The sequence below is a fragment of the Dipodomys ordii genome, unplaced genomic scaffold, assembly GCF_000151885.1.
Source record: "Dipodomys ordii isolate 6190 unplaced genomic scaffold, Dord_2.0 Scaffold46, whole genome shotgun sequence".
NCBI lineage: Eukaryota > Metazoa > Chordata > Mammalia > Rodentia > Heteromyidae > Dipodomys > Dipodomys ordii.
Genome location: NW_012267262.1, coordinates 1,885,869 through 1,908,284, shown reverse-complemented (window position 1 = coordinate 1,908,284; position 22,416 = coordinate 1,885,869). Strand labels below are relative to the sequence as shown.

At 35.6% G+C, this 22,416-nt stretch overlaps 1 protein-coding gene across 1 annotated transcript in view; it reads right to left on the bottom strand.

The window, feature by feature from the left end:
• Nucleotides 1–506: 506 nt before the first annotated feature.
• The window catches only part of Prmt3 (protein arginine methyltransferase 3), a 114,443-nt gene continuing 92,533 nt past the window's right edge, over nucleotides 507–22,416 (bottom strand). The window contains exons 13-15 of the mRNA XM_013019647.1: nucleotides 11,681–11,731; nucleotides 11,400–11,487; nucleotides 507–1,430 (exon numbers count right to left, since the gene is read on the bottom strand). Coding sequence (XP_012875101.1) covers nucleotides 1,321–1,430; nucleotides 11,400–11,487; nucleotides 11,681–11,731 — 249 coding nt within the window. The 3' untranslated portion in view covers nucleotides 507–1,320. The remainder of the gene's footprint in view (nucleotides 1,431–11,399; nucleotides 11,488–11,680; nucleotides 11,732–22,416) is intronic.

Genomic DNA, 22,416 nt, shown 5'->3' with positions numbered 1-22,416 from the left:
TTTGACACAGATTTTTGCTATTTGGATATATTCTATGAAAATCTTTTTGCCCATTTATGTGCTAAGATACTTAATTACTATCCAAGGAGATTGATTTCTTACTCTGATCAGATGTGCATGTCACGCATTCTTCAGAAGAGGTCCTTGAATGTTTAAAAGAGCTGTTACTCAGTGTTACTATTCTCTATGTGCCAGGTCCTGATCTAAATATCTTAAATTGGTGCATCTATGGTAGGTTAAGGAGGCAGAGGCTAAGGAGGTGATAGAGATAACACTTCAAGTAAGATCTGGTTTGAACATGGCACTGATGCAGAGCTGTTGCTCAACACTATGTTAAACTGCCTTATTTTCACCAACAACCAAATATAGCTGAACATACATGCCTACCTCTCCCACTAAAATCTCTATTTTCTTAAAATGGATTCCTTTTTAAAATGCTTGTCTTGAATGCTTATGTTTTTACAAAAGCTGAAATATTTTATAATAGTAATACTGTTCTATAGTGGTAATTGTTCTATACATTTTATTAAGCATTTTCCATTCAGTTTCAAACTGACATCAATAACTGCAAATGACACAATTTCATAATGATATAAGTATATTAGCAGCTATATGTTTAACCTCTGCATATAGATCTACTTTTAAAAAGGTAATATATTAGTAAATAAGTATACATCCCATTCTTTAAAAACTTCTATGAAACCTAGAAGTGAATATATTGAGTTTAGAATTCTTGGGCAATCCTGGAAGTCTATGGCTAAAGAATATCCACAAAAGGGGAAGAAACTACAAAATGAGAATCACAGGTATATTAGACAGCCTGTCAACGTTAAGCTGTCTTTTTAAATGCAATTTGTAGAAGGCTGCTTCCAGTTCCTTACACTTGCTGTCTACTATATCCTGATAGTCTAGCAAAAATACTGCTAAAAGTTATTCCTTATTACAAAGGAAATGGTCAATAAAATGGGTACTTGATTGTGCTATGAATTTAGTAAACTGTTATCTAAAAACTAATCAATTGTTATTAAAATTTCTAGTAAGAAACTTATAAAAAACAAAGAATTATCACTGTTCCAAATATAAGCCAATTTAGACAATTTTCAATATAGCTAAACTCAAGAGGGGGGCTAACACTTGCTTAAATCCGGCTGAGCAGACCTCTAAGAATGAGATTACTACGAAGCATTCACTTGGTCCTTGTCCTCAGCTGAACTACCTCCCATCTCTCCCACGTCCTCATCCAAAACCTGCTGCCTCCCACCTACTACTGGCCCTACCCCCACATTAAACCTGCAAGCTAGCTGTGCATGCATGGCTTTGTCATTGAAGACTGTAAGTCTGAGTTGAGTTATTCAACATGAGGGTCACAATAAGAGAACGAGGATCCTTCTTATTCTTGTGAACTGTGATCTTTCCTTTTAAGGCTTCACCTGTAAGAGACAGAGAGGCAAAAGTATGAATAAGAATTCACATAGCATACTCTAACAGGAAAGTAAGTAATTGTACTTAACAATTTTTTGTTTCAAGAGGCTTCTCTAAAATTTTTCATTGTTGAATAGACCTCTAGAACAGTTTTATGTTACCATCTACATATCTCAGGGATGAAATGCTTTTGATTATCCACCTTCTCCCCCCACATCCCCTGCCTTTTTAGCCCCTTTTGGTGCTGTGGATGGAACCCAGGGTCTTGTACCTGCAGTGCTCTATCACTGAGTCACATACATCCCTAGCCAAATCCTATGTGAGAGAGCAAAACCACAGTCATGCATGGTGGAGGTGGCAGTGGGGGTAGTTTTATTACTGACTACAAGGCTCTCTAGTGGTTCTGGGCATAGAGAAAAGAGAATAATGCAGGGTCTCAAAGAGTTCATGGTCAAGTGTAAAAAGACATAGTTATATTAGCAGCTACATAACAAACTTATGTCTAAAATAGGCTTCAGGAAGATTGAAGGAGGCAGTGAGTCAAGGTTTTATAGGAATTAATAGGTGACCTAAGGGCAGGGCTAAAGTCATGACTAACTAGGATTAAGGAGTATACATGTAATGGCGTTTAAGGAGAGAAAACAGGTACAGAAAGCCTTCAAGAAGTGGGATATGGAGAAATTATAGCTGGAGAAACTTTAATGCACTGAAGGCTGTTGGTCTTCAGTGTACTGACATAGTAAATGGGAAACAGAACTTACCTAACAAGGAACACAAAAAAATTGCATCAGTTTTAGGTAAAGGCTAATTTTCCTAAACATTTATTATTTTATTCCAATACTGGGACTCTTACGTGCTTTTGTGATCATAAATACTTCTCAGCTAACTTTTCTCTATTTCCAAGGAGTCATTTAAAACTAGCAAAACACTGTTCAATTGTAACTGATTATTATTCCTTGCATTAGTAAATTTAACAGCAAACAATATACTAGGAATATGGCTGGACAGGATGAGACTGCACATAATGATTGAAGTATCTATATAAATCATGTAAGTACCAAATCAATGTTTATCCAAGTACTGAGCAATAGCCTATTAAAAATCTATTTAGGGCTGGGAATGTAGCTTAGTGGTAGAATGCTTGCCTAGCATGCATGAAGCCCTGGGTTAGATTCCACTGTGGCTCAAGTGGCAGCACACAGAGAGGCTCAGGGACAGAGCCTAAGCCCTGAGGTCAAGCCCCAGGACAGGCAAAAAAAGAAGTTTTTTTTTTAATTTTATTTTATTTGTGAACATACTGTAAGAAGTTTTTAAACAAATAAATACAACTACAACCTTCTCTCTAGGCAATGAATGTTCTTTTGTTAAACATCCAGGCTCCAGTGTCTTATACCTATAATCCTAGCTTCTCAAGAGGCTGAGTTCTAAGGATCCTAGAATCCAGCCTGGGCAGGAACAGTTTGTGAGACTCTTATCTCCAATAAACCACAAAAAGCCAGAAGTGGTTGGGTGGCAGAGCCCTACCTTGAGCAAAATGTTCAGGCCCCCAGTATTGGTGAAAACAACACTCAATACTTACAAGTACTATATTACTGCTGCATTTTATACATCTTTGCAAAAAGTCAAGACTGATAATTGAATGTGGAGTAGGGTATATTCAATTTTGTAAAATATAAAAATGATTCCATGTGTTGGGGTCTGACTGAATATGTACATATACTTTTAGCTTTTATATCTAACTTATTTGTCTATAGTAAGAAAATGAAATAAACTACCACATGTGATACTAATAGTGCACATAAAAAAGATTACTGGGGCTGGGAAGGTGGCTCAGTGGTAGAGTGCTTGCCTTGCATGCATGAGGCCCTGGGTTCGATTCCTCAGCACCACATAAGGAGAAAAAGCTGGAATTGGCTTTGTGGCTCAAGTGGTAGATGGCTAGCCTTGAACTGAAGAGCTTTGGGACAGCACCCAGGCCCAGAGTTCAGGCCCCACAACTGACAAAAAAAAAAAAAGATTACTAGTCAGATGTGCTACAAATTTTAAAGAGTACAGATTAATTACTACCATAGGACATCTGTATGTGCAGGTATCTTCATTTACAAAACCATTAATATTTATTTAAGTCTCTGGGCATTCACACAGTGAGATGGTAGATATTATTAGAGGATCACAAAGGCTCAATAGCTCTGTGCATATGATCATATAAAATAATATTTTATGCAATGAACTCCAAGAAATGGAAACAAGAGATTTTTCTTTTTTCTTTGTTGATGTTTTTGTTTTCTTTTCCTTTTGTCTTGTTAGTCTGTCTTTGAGAGGGTCAGGAGGGTCACAGAGAGAGAGGGACAAAGGGTGAACAAATGCAGCAATGATACATTTGTGGGTGGGATGGGAGAGAACTGGGAGAGAAAGAGGGAAGGAGTGACATTGTTCAAAAAGAAATGTACTCATTACCTGACTTATTAACGTTAAGTGTAATAATAACTCTGTACATCACCTTTACAATAACAATAAAAATATATATTAAAATGTTTATCTTTACTAAGTTCTAATAGTTGTTTTCTTATCTGTTAAGACATTAACCTAGGGAAGAAGTAAAGGCATTACTAACTTCAAATCATAGACATTTTCCAGTTTTAAACATGTAAGCAGTATTTTACTACTCTATTCTCCCCGCTCTCCTTTACTGCTTTTTTTAAGGTGCTGAGGACTAAACTCAGGGCCTTGCATTTGCCAGACAAGTACTCTTGCACTGAGCTAAATCCCCAACCTCTTCCACACTCCTTTTGAGACACAGTTACGCTATATAGCCAGGCTAGACTCAAACTAAGCCCCAGATGCTGGGATTATATACATGAATCACCATTTCTGGATTACTTGGAATCGCCACTTTTGTCAAATTAAGGTTACAGTTTAAAATTTAAAGTTCTTATGATAGAGAATAGTAATTACTAACTAAGATTAGGTTAAATTTACTATTGCTGCATTACCAACACTTATGAGCAACAGCTCATTTTTAGGGCTTAATGGCTTATCAATTTTGTCTTATTTAATAAGCAGTGCATCCTAATATAAATTGATTATTTCTATAAAATACTTCCTATGTTAAAAAAGACAGCTAATGATTCAAAAATAACTCCACACACATAGATGCTTCCTTAAAATCTACATGTTGCCTCCTTTTAAAATATATGGCTTAAAACTGGGTGATGAAGGCCCATCAGGAGGCTGAAATCTGAGGATCACAGTTCAAAGCCAGACTGGGCAGGAAAGTCCATGAGACTCTACCTTCAATAAACTACCCAGAATGAACTAGAAGTGATGCTGTGGCTCAAGTGGTAGAATGATAGCCTTGAGCACAAAGAGGCTCAAGGACAGCACCCAGGCCCTGAGCTCAAGCCCAAGGACTGGCAAAAAAAAAAAAAAAAAAGGATAGTATATGGCTTAAGTATATGCTTTAAGACTAAAAACATCCTGCATTTACTATTTTTCATGGCTTCCTTATTTCATTTAAAGTTTGCAAGATGAAGATGAGGCAAATAGGATAGCTACAGGTCATTTACATTTGATATTGTCAGTATTAGACCGTCCCAGTAGACTATCCATTCTTCTCTCACACTGTTTCCAGTTTGTTTTTAGTATAATTATAGTCCTGTGACAGACTGCACATATAATAGTGTATATCTTACAGCTTGGTGTTTGGCAGGCTGTATTATGTAGGTATGTTTAAGTAGTATATTGTATGAGGTCTGCACAATGGCCAAATTGCCCATTACCACACTTTTCACCTGTATCCCTGTTACATTCAGTGTATGTACTTGTAGTGTTCTTACAGTGTTCAAACGTCATGAGTTTCTCTAGAATGTGAACTACTGGACTGTTGGGCATACACATGCTCAAATTACTACAGAATGACCAATTAGCCTTTGATAAACTTCAGCATTAATTCATAAAAGGTCTGTGATTGACAAAGAACAGAAAGCAATTTCCTTACTGAGGGATTTTGATAAATATTTATCAAAATCCAAGAACATTATAAGGTACCATGTGATTTTTTTTGTTGCTTTGTATGTTCCTCCCCCATGGTATAACCCCTGGTTTTCACTGTATTTGCTGTCGATATAATTTGGGGAGGGGAAGGGAAAAAACAAAATGTTTAAATAGGGATACAGGTTGACCCATTGTAACAATGAGATGTACATGACACTGTGTTGAAAAATGAACTTTACAATTTAGGCGGGGGATGAGGGGGTGTAGTTGAGGTAGGAGGGAAGGAATGGTAGGGGAAAAACAAAGGAGAAGTGGCGCTGTAGCTCAAGTGGTAGAGCGCTGGCCTTGGGTTGAGGGGTTGGGGGTTGGGGCCCCGGCCCGGGTTTCAGGCCCCTTGCCGGCCAAAAAAAAAAAAAAAAACACGAGTGAGGAAAAACAAAGGAGGAGGCAACAATGCTTGATATGAAATGTACTTATTACCTTGCTCATGTAACTGTAACCCCTCAGTACAGTATTTTCACAATAAAAAACTTATTAAAAAATCCAAGAACAAATATAAAAAGCAAACTGCATTTAGATTTGCAAACTGCATTTAGATTTAAGTGAGAACACAGCAAAGATGTCACTTAACATTATTGTTAGATACTCTACCAAATCAATTATGTCAAGATTTAAACAGAAGTAAAAATAAACATATATAACATTAGTGGGAGTAGATGAAATTCATTACTGATCAGTTATTTTCAGTAGAACAGGTTGAGAAATCTCCATTAACACCTCTTTAGACGTTCATTAGACACTGTCCTGAATACTGTAGGACAAAACTGTGGTTCTGAACAAAACATAGCATCTAGAAAGCAAGTAACCAAACAATTCCCACAGCTCACACATCTGGGAATCTACCAGGCAGAATAGAAAGAACAGGTCAAAAGTTGAAATCTGAACTGTAACATCTAATGCCCTCCTAACCAAACGTTAAAGGTTAGAATCAAGGTAGACTATAATTAAAAACAAGTATCAAGTTATTTTTAAAGATAAAATCTAAACATTAAACAACACAAAATTTTTAATGTCTGCTGGCCAATTAAAAAACACTTGGGATAAGAAATGTACTCATTGGGCTGGGAAGGTGGCTCAGTGGTAGAGCGCTTGCCTTGCATGCAAGAGGCCCTGGGTTCGATTCCTCAGCACCACATAAGCAAAAAAGAAAAAAGCCGGAAGTGGCACTGTGGCTCAAGTGGTAGAGTGCTAGCCTTGAGCTGAAGAGCTGAGGGACAGCACCCAGGCCCAGAGTTCAGGCCCCTCGACCGGACCCCCCCCAAAAAAAAAGAAAAAAAGAAATGTACTCATTATCTTGCCCATGTAATTGTAACCCCTCTGTATGGTATTTTCACAATAAAAACAAAAAACAAAAAGCAAACAAATAAAAAAAAAAAACACTTGGGTATGTGAAAAAGCAGCAAATTGAGGCCTATTAGCAGAAAAAAAATCAGTCAACAGAAAGATTGAGGAACTATGATGAAAGAATAGATAACAAAAAAGCAGATTTAAATAGAACCTCCAGAGCTGGAGACATTGCAGAAAAAGAAAAATCAGTGAATCTGAACAACTAGAAGAAAAATCACCCAAACTGGAGCATGAAAAGAATTCTAAAATTTTTACCAATCAATTAGTAGAGATGCAGACTTAGTAACTAGGGGATTGTATCATACAGCCCAATATATATTCAACTAGAAAGTTGAGAAGTTAAAATAGGCACACACAAGAAAAAAAAATTCAGAAAATATGTCAGAGGACTAATAAACCCATAGATCTAAAACAAAAAGCCAACTTCAGGCAGAATAAACCCTTTGAAGTGATAAAAGAAAACCTATCAACTAAGAGGGCAGAAATTCACAAGCTAATTAGAAAAACCATATATAAACAAATATCCAGAATAGCCAAAACAACTTTGAAAAAAGAACAAGTAGGAGAACTTATAAACACAGTGTCTTACTGGCTAAAGGACAGATGTAAAGACTGATAAAAAAAACTGAGTGCTTAGAAAGAGACTTTTTAAAAGAATTGATGATATTCATAGGAGCAGATCACAAAGGCTTCACAGCTCTGTGCATATGATCACATAAAATAGTATTTTAGAAATGAACTCCAAGAGATGTAAATGAGATTTTTGTTGTTGTTGCTGTCTTTTCCTTTTATCTTGTTTGTTAAGTTGTCTTTGGGAGAAGGGAGACAGAAATGGAGGGACAAAGGGTGAACAAATATAGCAGCAGTACTCACTAGATACTATGTGGAGAATGAACTATACAACTTGTGGGTGAGGATGGAAGGGAAAAAGTGGAATAGAGCAAGGGAAGAGGTGACATGGTTCAAAAAGAAATGTACTTATTACCTGACTTATGTAACCATAACACCTCTGCATATCACCTTTACAATAACAATAAAATATATTTTTAAAAAGCATTGATGAAACAAATACACATTTGGAAAAGAACCATTACCTCTTAAAATTAACATGAAATAGATTACTGACCTAAATAGAGAAAGAAAAACCAAAAATGAGTAAGCTAATCTGAAGATGTTGTAAAAATCCTTCCTTACAAGGAAGGATTAAGATAGAAATGTTTCATGGTGCTTCTAAAGCAGGGGATCTAATTCTTCATTTCAGGTTCAAAGGATACCTAATAAGATTTTTGTGCATTTTTCTACTGAGCAAGGCAGCCCTAGTCAAATTGAATTAGTAATGAAAATTTTTGTTAAATTTTCACAGGAACGATTTTATGTATCAATATTATAGAGAACATTTGAAAAATTAACACGCATTGCCTTAGGTATAAAGCTGATGGCTGTTATTTTTACATCTTAAACAAAAGACAAATATGACATTTTTTCCATAATAATAATTTGAAAGCCCAGGGCACACAGATATTTAAGTTAATTAAATGGCAAGAAGGGTCACAGTAATAAATATATAATTCACAGTGCTGAACTCCCTTCAATTGTCTAGGTCTATCTACAGTATGCCAAGGCAGTGGCTATAACAGCAGAATAGATCAGGGTAATTAATCAGTGTCAACTAGATACAAGATGACTGATGTAATGTGTTTTCGGGGTGGTGGGAACTGCAAAGGACGTGGTGGAGCCGAGCTGTATTGTCTTGTGTTTATGCCTGCAGACAGCTCGCAGCGTACCACATAGCAGTGTTGCAGCTGGGGCAGGAAGAAAACTGGTTTCATTTCAATTCCGTTAGTGCACTTTTAAAAATTACTTTTCTTCTAGAACAATGAAATTTCATTTTCCCAGAAGTGGAAAAGAAAAACACAATCAATATCACTAGGAAGGCTTAGATTTCAGAAAAAGGGGGAAAAAATCCAGATTTTCCATAGTAAAAACCTATTATGTATAGAAAAAGAAAAACATAGCCTAGTCTTAATCATATTTTTAAGCTCAACTACGTGAAATGTATCCAGACTTAAAACAAAAACAAGCCTAAAAACCCAAACCAATTAGGTTCATCCTTTTACTGTTCTACTTTGCTCTTAGCCAAATGTATTATAACTATAACGTGTGTGTGTGTGTGTGTGTGTGTGTGTGTGTGTGCTTTCTACTTACTCTTCCCAACACAGCTGAGATGAGAAGCACATGCTACCATGCCCAGCCCTTTATGATCAGACGGTAGTCTTTTGAGTACTCAACAAGGGCTGGCCTGCCATCATGATCCTTCTAATCCTTGTCTCCTATAGAGATAGGGATGACAGGCAGGCACTATCATGCCCAGTTATTGTTCTAGGTGGGGTCTTGTGAACTGTTTTGCCTAGGCTGGCCTGGAACTATGATCCTCCCAATCTCTGTTTCCTGAATAGATTATGGGAATGAGCTATGGGTGTGCCTGGCTAAATTCTTATTTTAGGTAAATTCTTAGTTTGAAAAAAATTCTGTTATTTATATTGCTTTCCCCCCCTGTTAAGCACTATGTTATTTACAGGGATAAAGTTACTACTACCAAAACAGGTTTACTATTACTAAAAATATTGGCACAAACATACGTACATATTTAGAAATCATATAGCACAACCACCAGTCTAGGCAGAATAACTATAGGATGTTTACAACTATTTTACTTATTTAAAACAATCTTATTATATTAAATTTTGAAAACTGAACAAGCCTCATATCTTGCAAAGTCTCCCAATGAGACTCAGCTTAAACGTGACCTGAAAATTGTACAGTGCACTGAGAAAAACTTCTTTTCAGACTAGCCAAGATAAATTTGAATAACAAGCTACTCAAGTTGAATAAATTCTGAGGACATCAGTTGGCAAAAACAGGAGAATTACTGATAGCAGCCAGCTAAATGGCCTTAGTATGATATCATCCAAAGTGATGAGAGGAATTAATTTCAATGCATGACAACAGAATCAATTTACAGTATGTCAAATACTGTATCAGATCAGGAGAGAAGCAAATAACTCATCTTTTCTTATCAAAGCTCACCATAACATAGATGTATGTATACAATTATTTCATAGAAGAAAGAACAACTATTTTTCTGGGCCAACTAAAGAATGAGCTGGGTTGGAAAGAGAAAAGTTGTAATTTATCAAGGAGAAGAGGTCAAAACAGTTGTCTATGTAGAAGAATATCTGGGCATAGTCAAATAATAAGAAGAAAACATGATCATTAGCTAAACTATGATTAGTCTAAAGGCTGGGATTTGGCTTAGTCTGGGTAAGCACTTGCCTAGGCCTTAGGCTTGAAATGACTAGTCAATATAGATAAAACTTATGGACTTATCTAAGATTGTGAAAAGATAGGTCTGGAAATTTTGAAACACTACTCAGATTACAGTCACCATAGGGATATATTTTTATCATATTGTCCAGTCATTTGATTATCATCTGACTTACATGGTTGCTGATGAGTATTCTGACACTCCTTTCTATGTTCATATATATATATATATATATATATATATACACACACACATATAATTCATCTTTTTTTCGGTATAAAGAATATTTAGTTCTAAATTTGTGTGTGTGTGTGTGTGGGGGTGCGTGCCCATGTGCACGTGTGCATATATATATATATATATATATATCCTGTTGGGGGGGTTATTAAAATTATTTAAGCTGCATGTTACAGTTTTTATCCAATTTAAGAAAATTTGGCTGTTATTTTGTCAACTGTATTATGTCAACTGTATTACTAGTCTGTGTCCTTTTTTTCTTCCCGTTTGTCTTCCAGCTTCTTTCACAGATGCATGCTATTACATGATCATTAAAATTTTTTTTTCCTCATCTCATTCTTGACACATTTTGATATATTTTATTGCAGTATCTTCAAGTTAACTGTTGTTTTTTCTTATACTCACTAATTTCAACAATTACCATTTTCACTTAAAATTACAATTTCTACATCTAGAAGTTCCATTTGCATTGAAGGTTATTTTCTCACATTCTCCTTGTTATATGCATACAAATGAACTTATAATACTTCAACATGCTCATCTAATTCCAACATTTCTGGGTGGTGCTTCTAACTGATTTTCCTTGTCTAACTATATGTGGTGGCATTGAAATTCTTATGTTGCCATTAAATTACATACCTGTAGTTCCATTTTTTTTCATGGTCCTATGTTCAACTTTGCTAAGAAGCATTTAGATATCCTTTACCCTAGAGATAGTTTATTTCTATGTTAAGAACATAGTCCTTCTGGCATTTCTACTGAGTTATTCTATGGAAGTTTTGAGCTATATAATACTCTCTATTTTAGGGGCAAAATACATTGAACATTAAAGTTTTTCTTTAAACCATTTCTTTTAATTAAATGCCACCTGAAATTTATATATACATGGATGCTCCAGAGACAGCTTACGTTAACATCTGTTATACTGTCCCCAATGTGCGCAGTAGGCATATAAACGTTGTAAAATGAAACTTCTGTTTACAAATAAGAGTCTTTCCCCTTCTTATCTTCTCACCTGCTTTAACTGAAAATGGCTTTTCCAGTAGAAATGCTGTTTGTTTCCAGTGTGTTTTGGTACTCTGGGGGCCCGTGGAGAACATGACCTGTTTTGGTAAAGTTCAGAAGTATTTCTGATGAAGTACAGATTTCTAATATCATGGTACATTACTCTACTAAATCATACAAGCTTCAAATGCTTACAACAGCAAAATGCTATGATCAAACACCTTGGGGCACAAAAATAAAACACAACATACTTCACATAATTAATTTATATGAAGAACTTGGGATACTTACCCTGTTACGGCAATTCTTCTCAAAATATATGTCAAAGTAGCCAATGATTGCCTATTAATTTAAAAGAACACAAATGATTATTAAACTATTTATATGATATAATAGTTAACTATTTGGCCTTTAAAGACATGACAAATTTGGAACTATTTCAAAGACACCTTTTTATTGATAAGAGTCTCGCAGACTTGTCTGCCCAGGCTGGCTTCAAAGACACCTTTTTATTTATAAGAGTCTCTCAGATTTGTCTGCTCAGGCTGGCTTCAAAGCAGAATTTTCAGGTATCAGCTTCCTGAGTAACAAGGATTAAAGTCATAGGCCATTGGCACCTAGCAACCAAACACCTCTTAAACTGTTTTTCTTACGGAAGATATAAGTAAAAGACAAAGGAATATAATTTGGCTTTTCTCCACAGAAAAAATGTAACATGAGGGTAAAAAAATTAATCAAATGTCAATGTTTTATTAAAGAGAAATGATAGACTAGAATAAATAAGACTAGAAATGATAAAGCAGGCAGAGAGAGGTCCAGCCAGTCACTAGTTGACCCAAACTGGACGACTGACTGAGATGCTGACAGACTGAGATGCTGACAGTACAGTTAAGCCATCTGGGAGCCTCTGCCAGACAACTAAAACTGCAGGACAGATACCAAGACAGACCCACCAAAGCACTAGCCAGGTTAAGTTCAGTACAGATTGCACAATCATAAGCAACTATATATACTTGATTCATAGCATAACCCATGGGATGGATATAACCCATTTAGTGGGTTATAAAGATAGTAATACATAATGGAAATACATTCTTTTATACAAAGCCAGTTTATTTACTTTGTTTTGACCTAGTAGTACCAATTTATTAATTTCTTGGAGCACTTCATGTCACTAACACTTCCATGTCATTAACCCTAGTGTTTCCAATTACAGAGCAAAACATAAAAACATTTGTGGTAAGATCAACAAAAATAATTTTGAAATCAGTAAATTTGGAAATATTACATTTTTTTGAAAATATACTAAGCACAAAAGTATTCAAGTTAAACTTAAGCAAATACCTAAAGGGAAAACTCCAAAATTAATTCTAATATTACAGTAACAGCACAAAAGGCCCACAATAAAAATGAACATTTATATGAATATGAAGTCTTACTTTTGTTTAAAATTTAAGCCACACTATTCCTTTCTCTTTCACTAATGGGACAAGCTTAACATAATGTTTTTAAAACTAACATTTAATGAAGATTATAAAGTTTTAAAAACAAGAGATTGATTATTAAAAAATCATTATTAAGCCAATTTGTGTACTCTGCTGTTTTTGCTAAGAATGTTAAGTTTTATTGATCTTGAAGGGCTAAATATGGATTGGGTCCAAAGCAAATTCAATATTTAACTTTTTGAAGTTCATTACATTTTAGATACCAAGAGAGAACTGAAAAAAAATTTTAAATTTTTTATTAACCCCTCCTCAAATACATACAATTATTGTCAATAAGTTTCAAAATATTATCAAAATGAATAAAAACCTGTGCACAACTAAATTAGGAATATACATGACTAAATTAGGAACAATATTTTTGTGTCTTTCTCCATATACATAAAATTCTGTATTTTGAAAAAAACTATAATTCTAACAAATAATTATTCAGCTATGAATGATCACAGAAAACCATATAGTTAATCAGAAACCACCTTTTCAGTTGGTTTCCAATACTTAAGCCACCTTCCACAGGTGAATTTTTTTTATTAAATTTGTTCCGTCCTGACGTTCTAGTTTACCACTATATTCTTAGTACCCAGAACAGTGGTAGCATATAGTGGACAAATAAATACTTGCTGGATATGTATTTATTATACATAATTCTATTACAGTATATATTGTGCTATGTTACCATGTAGTTCTGCCCTATAAGCATGTAATTTATTTAATAGTAGGACCCAGGCTTAACTCCTGTTTTTATGTCCCTCAGCCAACACAATTTCTGAAACGTTTTAGCCAAATCAGTATTTTAGTCTTCAGTCTCTCAAATATAACTAGCCTTACATAATTAGACCAATTTATTAAGTCTTTTCTATATTATGCTACTACAAATGAATAATAACACAACAAAAGAAATGAACAAAAATTAAATCAGGAAATTTATTTTTAAACATCAAATGATTAATAACCATGTGGGAAAAAAGTATGTCATATTTAGAAAAACAGGGGTTTGTGTGAAGAATAACCAGATGTACTATTCTTCTGGGGAGGGAAAAGGGGCGGAGGACTGAGCTAATTACAAATGGCCAATGATTTATTCAGTCATACAACACAATGGAACATTAGAAACCCAGAACAAGGAGCAGTTCAGCGTGTCTAGTTTGGTGGATGTGTCTATGTGCTAGGAAAGCAGTAGAGTTGTGTGCCGAGGATGTTCCCAGACCTGGCTCCATAGACCCACTCATCTAGCTATACATTTATATCCTTTGTAATTGTGTATATGAAACTTTCAAACTGGTGAAGTGTTTCTAAGTTCTGTGAATCCTTGGTTGTTCTGTGTAACCATGTGGACAGAAACATGGGTAATTTGGGGGCCCAGTTCTTGTGGCTGATACCTGAAGTGTGGGGCAGTCTCATCAGGTGGAGACCTAACCTGTGGAATCTGTGTTAAATCAGGCAGTATCAGAATTGAATTATAGGACACCCAGCTTGTGTTATAGACAACTGAAGAGTGAGTTGTCACACATGTAGAAAACTTACACATTTTGGTGTCAGAAGTCTTATGTGTAGAAAAACTGTTTTCCTTCTAATACCACTTGGCCATCAAAAATAATCCTTCGATAAATCTTGATTGATGTGGAAGAACAGTCACGTTATTCTATCAGGTAAAGAGCATCGTGACAAATCAGTAGGTATTATGGTCACATATGGCATATTGTGAAAATTAAATATATGTATTAGATTAAGTATATGTATTAAATATACATATATATCTGTAAAGATATATGTATTAAATATACGTATATATCTGTAAATATATTTACCAGGCTATTTATAGTAGGTGATAAAGTTGGAGTACTCATAATCTTTGTGATTGTCTATATTGTTTCCAATAAACATGAAGAGCTTATGTGAAAATAGGTTATTTGAAATAACACCTTACTGTAATTTATCTATGATAGTTCTGTATGGACAAGCATTCAGTTCATCACCTTTGCCTCAGTTTCCTCAGTGAACCTCTCCTATTATTCATCTTTGCATCCTGTGGGGCTAGGGCAATGTCTAAAAGGTAGTTAGAACTAAATGAATTAGGGGCAAAGAAAATTAATAATTCTATATATTTTCTAGCAGATGAGCAAAACAGAATCAACAAAAAGTTTAAGGAGAAAAGAGAATATTTACAATAATTACAAAACTATTTAAAAACATTAAATTAAGACCTTTAGACCTGAAACTAAAACATATAACATACATAAAGAAAAACATATTTTTAACCATGGCAAGCCCTCCCCTCAAATAATAACAAAAACAAACAAACAATAATTCCTCAAACCCAGACTGGAAATTAGCAATGATGTGGTAGAATAATTATAGAATCACAATTAAAGAATTCAAGTCTAAAGAAAAAAGACTGATATGAGTTCATACAACATGAAAAATACATCATGTGTTTGTAATATAGATACTTTAGAACTACCTTCAGCCCCCAAATTTATCTATGAATTGTGATTAAAAGTCAAAGAAAGGTGCAAACTCCTCTGAGTAATTAAAATACTATTTATCAAGATGAATTTAAGGAAGTGGAAACATGTTTTGTTGTTGTTGATGGTAGTGTTTGTTTTGCTTTCATTTTTTTCTTTTTAGGGAAGCTTGGGGGGGGGTAAAGAAAGGGAGGGAAAGGAGGGTGAATGAATGCAGCCATGCAATTCAGTATATACTACATGGAAAATGACTAGGGAGAAGTGAAGAGTGATATTGTTCAAAAAAGAGAAATGTACTCATTACCTGACTTATGAAATGGCAAACCCTCTGTACACACCTTAATAATAACAATAAAATTATACTTTAAAAATCCAAACTCTGGTGCTGGTGGCTCATGCCTGTAATCCTAGCTACTTAGAAGGCTGAGATCTGAGGATCATGGTTCAAATCCAGTCCAGACATTAAAGATTGTTAGACTCTTATCTCCAATTAACCACCAGAAAACTGGAAGTGGTGCTGTGGCTCAAGTGGTAGAGTACATGCCTCGAGCTGAAGAGCTCAAGGATAGTGCCCAGGCCCAGAGTCAAGCTCCACGACCGACAAAAAAAAAAAAAAAAAATCCAAGAAACTAATCCATACCCACTCCTTTCTTCACCTCTATTAATACAGTGCAAGAAATACTGGCTTATTTGGGTGACTAAAAGACAAAGATAAGCAAGCTCAAGGAAAAATAAGAGATTTTGATACATTTGGTTATGAGCATTTGGAAGAGATGTAATACATATGAAATTGCACTTATTTTACAGTTCTCTTTGAAGTTGCATCAGAGCATCTTTTCTTCCTCAAGCACATTTACCTTCTTTTTTTCAAAAACTATTTATTTAAATAATTAACTATTTTTATTTTTTGTAGGTCGTGGGGCCTGAACTCAAGGCTAGTGCTCTACCACTTGAGCCACAGCACCACTTCTGGCTTTTTCTGCTTATGTGGTACTGAGGAATCAAACCCAGGGCCTCATGTATGCAAGGCAAGCACTCTACCACTGAGCCACCTTCCCAACCCCATTTACCTTCTTAATATTTGAGTTTCACCATGAGGTGAAAGTTACCCAAGATTAAAAATCATTCGCAGAGAGGAGGGCATGGTGGTACATATCCATAATTCCAGCTACTTGGGAGGAGACAGGAAGACAAAGAGTTCAAGGTCAGTATGGACAAAATTAGTGAAAACCTAACTTAAAGAAAAGGGCTGAGGACATAGCTCAAATGGTAGAGAACTCACCTAAACAAGTGTGAGTGTGAGGCCCTGGGTTCAATGCTCAGTAACACACACACATATGTACAAATGGTCAACTCTTAAGACAGCAATTGTATTTCTATTTTTGCAGATCTATTTGAAAATACAAAACAATGATATAGCCAATCAAATATAGCAGCTGACTTAATGAGACAATTTTTATCTAGAGAACATAACATACCACCATTTTTAAAAATTATAGTTTCATGACATTGCTATGACGGATTCTCTTTTGATCTTTTAAGCGTTAATTGCAATGAATTTATATTTTCCCAAAAGAAGTCATTCAAGATACAAGAATAAACAACAATACAGGAAATTGAAAATGAGGACTAATACGTAATAGCAATAGCTGGTGTTACCACTTGATATGTGCTTGGGAAAGAAAGATCAGATAGGTTAGAAGTCTGAACAGAAAATAAATTTCTCTTGTCTCAAGTGTAACTCTTGTCAGGAGCACTGGTAACTGCCTGGAGGCAGGAGTCACTAAGATAAGTATCTAGGAGCTGAGTTAATCAGCAAAGGCAGGGTCACAACTAAATAAAATCTCATACAATGATACCAGAGAAATTTTAATAGTAAGATCTCAAGACCAAGAAAAGGGCAAATGGGTGGGTAATGAACAATAACAATATAAAAACAATGATGGTGACAGAAAAAAACAAAAGGGAAAATAAGTGCACACTGAGAATTTCTGTCACAGTTTGATCCCTCTAGAAATTTGCCGTGAAGCTTCCACAATAGTTTTAAAGAACATAAACAGATAATGGAATGATGTTGCTTTACTGTGCATTCTAAAAATTCCTATGCATTAAAATAATTTCAGAGTGAGACATTCAGTCCATTTTAGTGGATTTCAAAAATTAAAGAACTCATGGCATTTGTAAATTGAATCATGACATTTTAAAGCCACGTTTTGCTTGCTTGTACACTGTGGGTATAAAAGGAGATGTAATTCATTTTCTACATGCTCATTTGAAGAATGATTTAGAATAAAAACAAATTTCTTTTTCACGTATGTTGGTGTGAAGAGTCTTTCCTTGAGAAGGACACATCACGTGTGCATGTAACAGGACGACAGCCAAGAAATAAGATCAGCCTAAACCTTATGAGGGAGAAGGAAATTAAAAATTATCATTATCACTATCACCTGCAGGGAGTAATTTATCATTTCTGTTCTTCATTGGTATCATGTTCCAACAGCGTGTGGTTACAGCAGATACAATTAGGCAGCTGGCCGCAGAAGTAGGAGGATAATGTGCTTTTGATGGAGTTTATCCAAGCATGGAGACAGAGTGCTTGTAATCCATGCAGCAGAATCACTATAACAGAGATGCAATTCATTTTTTTGTTGGAGTGTTTCTTTCAAAATCTTAATATGGAATTTAAAAGCCAAATGACGGTAACTCTGATGCAAGCAAAGCAAGAAGAACCAGACAATGAAATCAAACACACACACACACACACACACACACACACACACACACCCCAAACAGCCAATCGGATAAAAATATAAACACAAGCCATACAAGCTATAGCACACAAGAGCAAGAAATGTGATGACTAGTGTACACAATAAATAAATATGAAAATTGTAATTCTCACAATATTAACTATGTCTTAAATTATAGGCTTTCTTCTTCAATTAATTTTCCATTTTATCCCAAGAGTAAATTTCCATCTTTGCTTTCTTTCATGATTCCTCCAGGGAACAATATACATTAAGTGTCATAAAATCCTCAAGGGGTATTGCCAGATTGAGTGGTGTTTAGCAGTACACCAAGCAGTATGTGAAGAAGCAAAAACAGACAAAAGGTCTAATAGTATCAGACACTTAACAATATCCTTTTATTTGGTCTACTCAAAATATTTCCAAATAGCTGAAACTCATTTTAAATTTATTTAGGTTACTTATAATTTCAAAACTGCTTATTAAAGTGTTTTAGGAGTAAAATCAATCATTTCTTTGGGGGTATAAATTTTTTATTTTCTTTCTAAAATTTTTAATTTTTTCAGACACATGAAGTCCTGGTATGTTTCTTAGGTCCAAGTGATACCTGTGCTTATTTAACTTCCTGAGTAGCTGGGATTGTGCATGTGCACAACATTATGCCACACTGAAATACAAGTATTTAACATTTCATAAACCTCAATGCATTAACCACTCAAATTTTTTTCCAACTTGCAAACATGAGAGATTTTTGTTTTATATAGTCTTACCAATATTTTTATCCTTAAAATGTTTTAATATATAATGTAATACAGAAAAGCACATACAAGGGAATATTACAGCACATTTTCAACCTGAAAAGAACTGTGAAACCCACACTTGGATTAAGAAACAGAACATCTTCAGCCCCCCAGGAGACCTTTTCTGAACCTAGCCAATCCTAGGCAGCTCCACTGAAAGGAGTAATCACTATCCTAGGCTCGAAGGGCACACTTTTCCTTATTTCACGTTCAACATAAAGGGAACAAAGGCATTAATCTTTTGCATTTGGCTAATTTCCCCTCAAGTTGTAGGTGAGGTTGTCTACATAGTTGCAAGCTTTTAATAACTGTTCATTCTCATGTCTGTAGACATGTGACTATAAATGAGGCACATTAAGAAACTAGCAAAAGTTGGGCCTTTGGTGTGACTCATGTTTGTAATCCTAGCTACTTAGGAGGCTGAATTCTGACGATTGAGGTTTGAAGCCAGCCCAGGCAGGAAAGTCAGTGAGACTCTTATCTCCAATTAATCATCAGAAAACCGGAAGTGATGCTGTGGCTCAAAGTGGCAGAACACTAGCCTTGACAAAAGAGCTCAGGGACAGCACCCATACCCTGGAGTTCAAGCCACACAAATGACCTGTCCCCACCACCCCCAAAATACACCAGCAACAATGAAATGACCAGTACATTAACAATATTTGAATGTGATCTCAAAATATCTTATAGGATCCAGGCACCGGTAGCTCAAGCCTATAATCTTAGCTACTAAGGAGGCTGAGATCTGGGGATCATGGTTCAAAGCCAGCCCAGGCAGAAAAGTCCATGAGACTCTTATCTCCAATAAAACACCAGAAAACCAGAAGCGGCGCTATGGCTCAAGTGGTAGAACGCTAGCCTTGAACTGAAGAGTAGAGAGACAGCACCCTGGCCCAAAGTCCAAGCCCCACAACCGACCCAAAATTAAGAAAAACTTGTAGTACTACATTTACCTTTCTTTTGTTATTCTCAAACAATGAAAAACTTGGAAAAACAAAACTTCAATAAGAGAGGACTACTCCATCCAATGTATCCAGTAAACTGCTGACAGAAACTTAGAACATTTTGAGTTTTATCAAGAGTGCTGTTAGAAAATTCTAATATACATCTTTTGGTGAAGCTACACACTCATAACTGCTGGGGACACCACCACACATTTTTCACTTTTGTCAATCTTCACTGCTTGTTGTAGTTCTGCCCTTCCAGCAGGAATTACTTTCAGTTTGCTGGAATACCCTTTAATGCCTTCCTTCATAAAGGCTTCCTGGGGAAAATGTTCTTTAAAAAAAAGAATTCAGCCCAGGCAGTTGTCTTTCAGTACAATGATGATGTCATGGTTCAAGAGTTTTCTATTGTCTTAGACAAGGTCTTGTGATCCTCCTGCCTCAGCTTCCAGATTTTCTGTTTGTTTTTAAATTTTATTGTGACCACTGAGAATTCACCTACCGTCCTAGTTGCTGGCTTTAGATAAAGGTAATTCCAATGTCCTACCCAAGCCCCAGTGACTGTTTTGAAGATCTTTTTTGGGGGAGGAGAGAGGGATTCTATATGATTTCTTTTCTCTTTTTAACTGATGGAATTCACATATTATTTTAAAAAGTATGTAACTATAGATCTTTAATATACTCAGTGCTGTATCCCCATCACAATAATCTAATTTTAGAATACTTCTATCTTTCCCAAAAGAAATGCTACATTTACTCTCCTTTCAGCCAGTCCACAAATTTGACTATTTTGAATAGTTCATACACTATATGGCCTTTGTGTGTATGTGCACGTGCATGCACCAGTGCTGAGGCTTCAGCTCAGTACATCAAGCTCTTACTCAACTTTCTTGTTCACAGAGGGTACTCTCCCACTTAAGCTATGCCTGTAGTCTGGCATTGTGCCCGTTACAGATGGTGCCTTGCAGACTCTTCTACCTGGGTTGGCTTCAAACCACAATCTTCCAGGTCTTGGTCTTCTGAGTAGCTAGGATTACAACAGGCTTAAGGCTCCAATGCTAGGTTTAATATGCAGTTTTTTTGTTTGTTGGTTTTGTTTTGTTTTTTGGTCAGTCGTGGGGCCTGAACTCTGGGCATGGGTGCTGTCTCTCAGCTCTTCGGCTCAAGGCAAGCGCTCTACCGTTTGAGTCACAGCGCCACATCTGGCTTTTTCTGTTTATGTGGTGCCAAGGAATCATTGAACTTAGTAATTAGAATTGGTTTTTTTAAATCCATACTGATATAAGATCTAGAGCTCTTTTTATTATCTACTGGGTCCATGTTGTCTTGATATCCTTTTGTAATTAATTGCTTTCTTTTTATGTTCTGAACATTGTATTTGAAAAATTGCTGAAGAAATAATTGAGTCTTAAGACTCCTGAATTTCTAAGGCCAGTGAGATGCCTTGAGGCTGGGCTGTAGGCCAGGTCAGGGTTCCTTGATCGCTACACTCTTCCTGAGATCAGTTTTTTTTTTAAGATTCTCCAAGTACCCAGCACTTTGCTTTACGGGGATCCCATTTATACTTGTACCTATGTGATGTAATCCACAGGGCTATGCACATCTTTTCAGCAGCTTCCTCTACATAAGCAAATCCTCTAGGCAAATGTAGCCCCAAATGTTATTCTTCTTTTCTGAGCTTTGACTAAGAAGTGCTTTACTAACTTACAGTGTTTTCTATTTTTTTTCCAACTTTTGTAATCATTCTAAGACAGAGGGTCTTTCTCCATTTTACAGTCTACCATTTTAAGAGGCAGAGTCTTTGTTTGTTGTCTTTTGTTCAACTGTAGATCCCAACAGGTAATTAAAGGCAGACTCACCACTTTCCAGTTCACCTATCCTCAGTGCCTAAGCTCAATCACTGTAACATATCTAAACAATGAGAAAGATGGTGCAGTTACAAAGGCATGACATAACCTGGAATACTCAGAAACTACAGAAAGTTAACTAAGTGACCTATTTGTTAAATGATGCAGGGACAGAGGCTAAATTTGTACCAATCTTTGGGAAAAAGAAGTCAGGATATTTTATTTCTTTTACAACTATTTTTATTCAAACTTGATATTAGATAACACCTACTTCAAGATAATAGTCTCTGACATCTGTACCAAAAATTAACCATGTCCCACTAATTATAGTACATACACTATTTAAAAGGCTTTCTGAAAGAAAAGGTTGTGATAGCAGTGGATATCTTTTACATAACTTTCATCATTACATTTTTACTTAAATGAAAAGTACTCATGAAAAGTATCTTTTTGCTTGTGCTTGCATTTAAAGCAGCTCGCTGCTTCTCCAGATTTCTATCTCCTTCTCCCTCATGCACCATCGGTTTCTTACTGCTTGATATTAATGTTTACTATATCCCATTTTTCATGTTGCTTTTCAAAAATGTCCCTAAAACCTATCCATGTGAGGACTCTAATTCTCATTTTCAGTTCTTCAAATGCCAGAAAACATTACCAATGCTAAGTAACCGCTGCACTTTTTTTTTTTTTTTGGGTCCAGTCGTGGGGCCTGAACTCTGGGC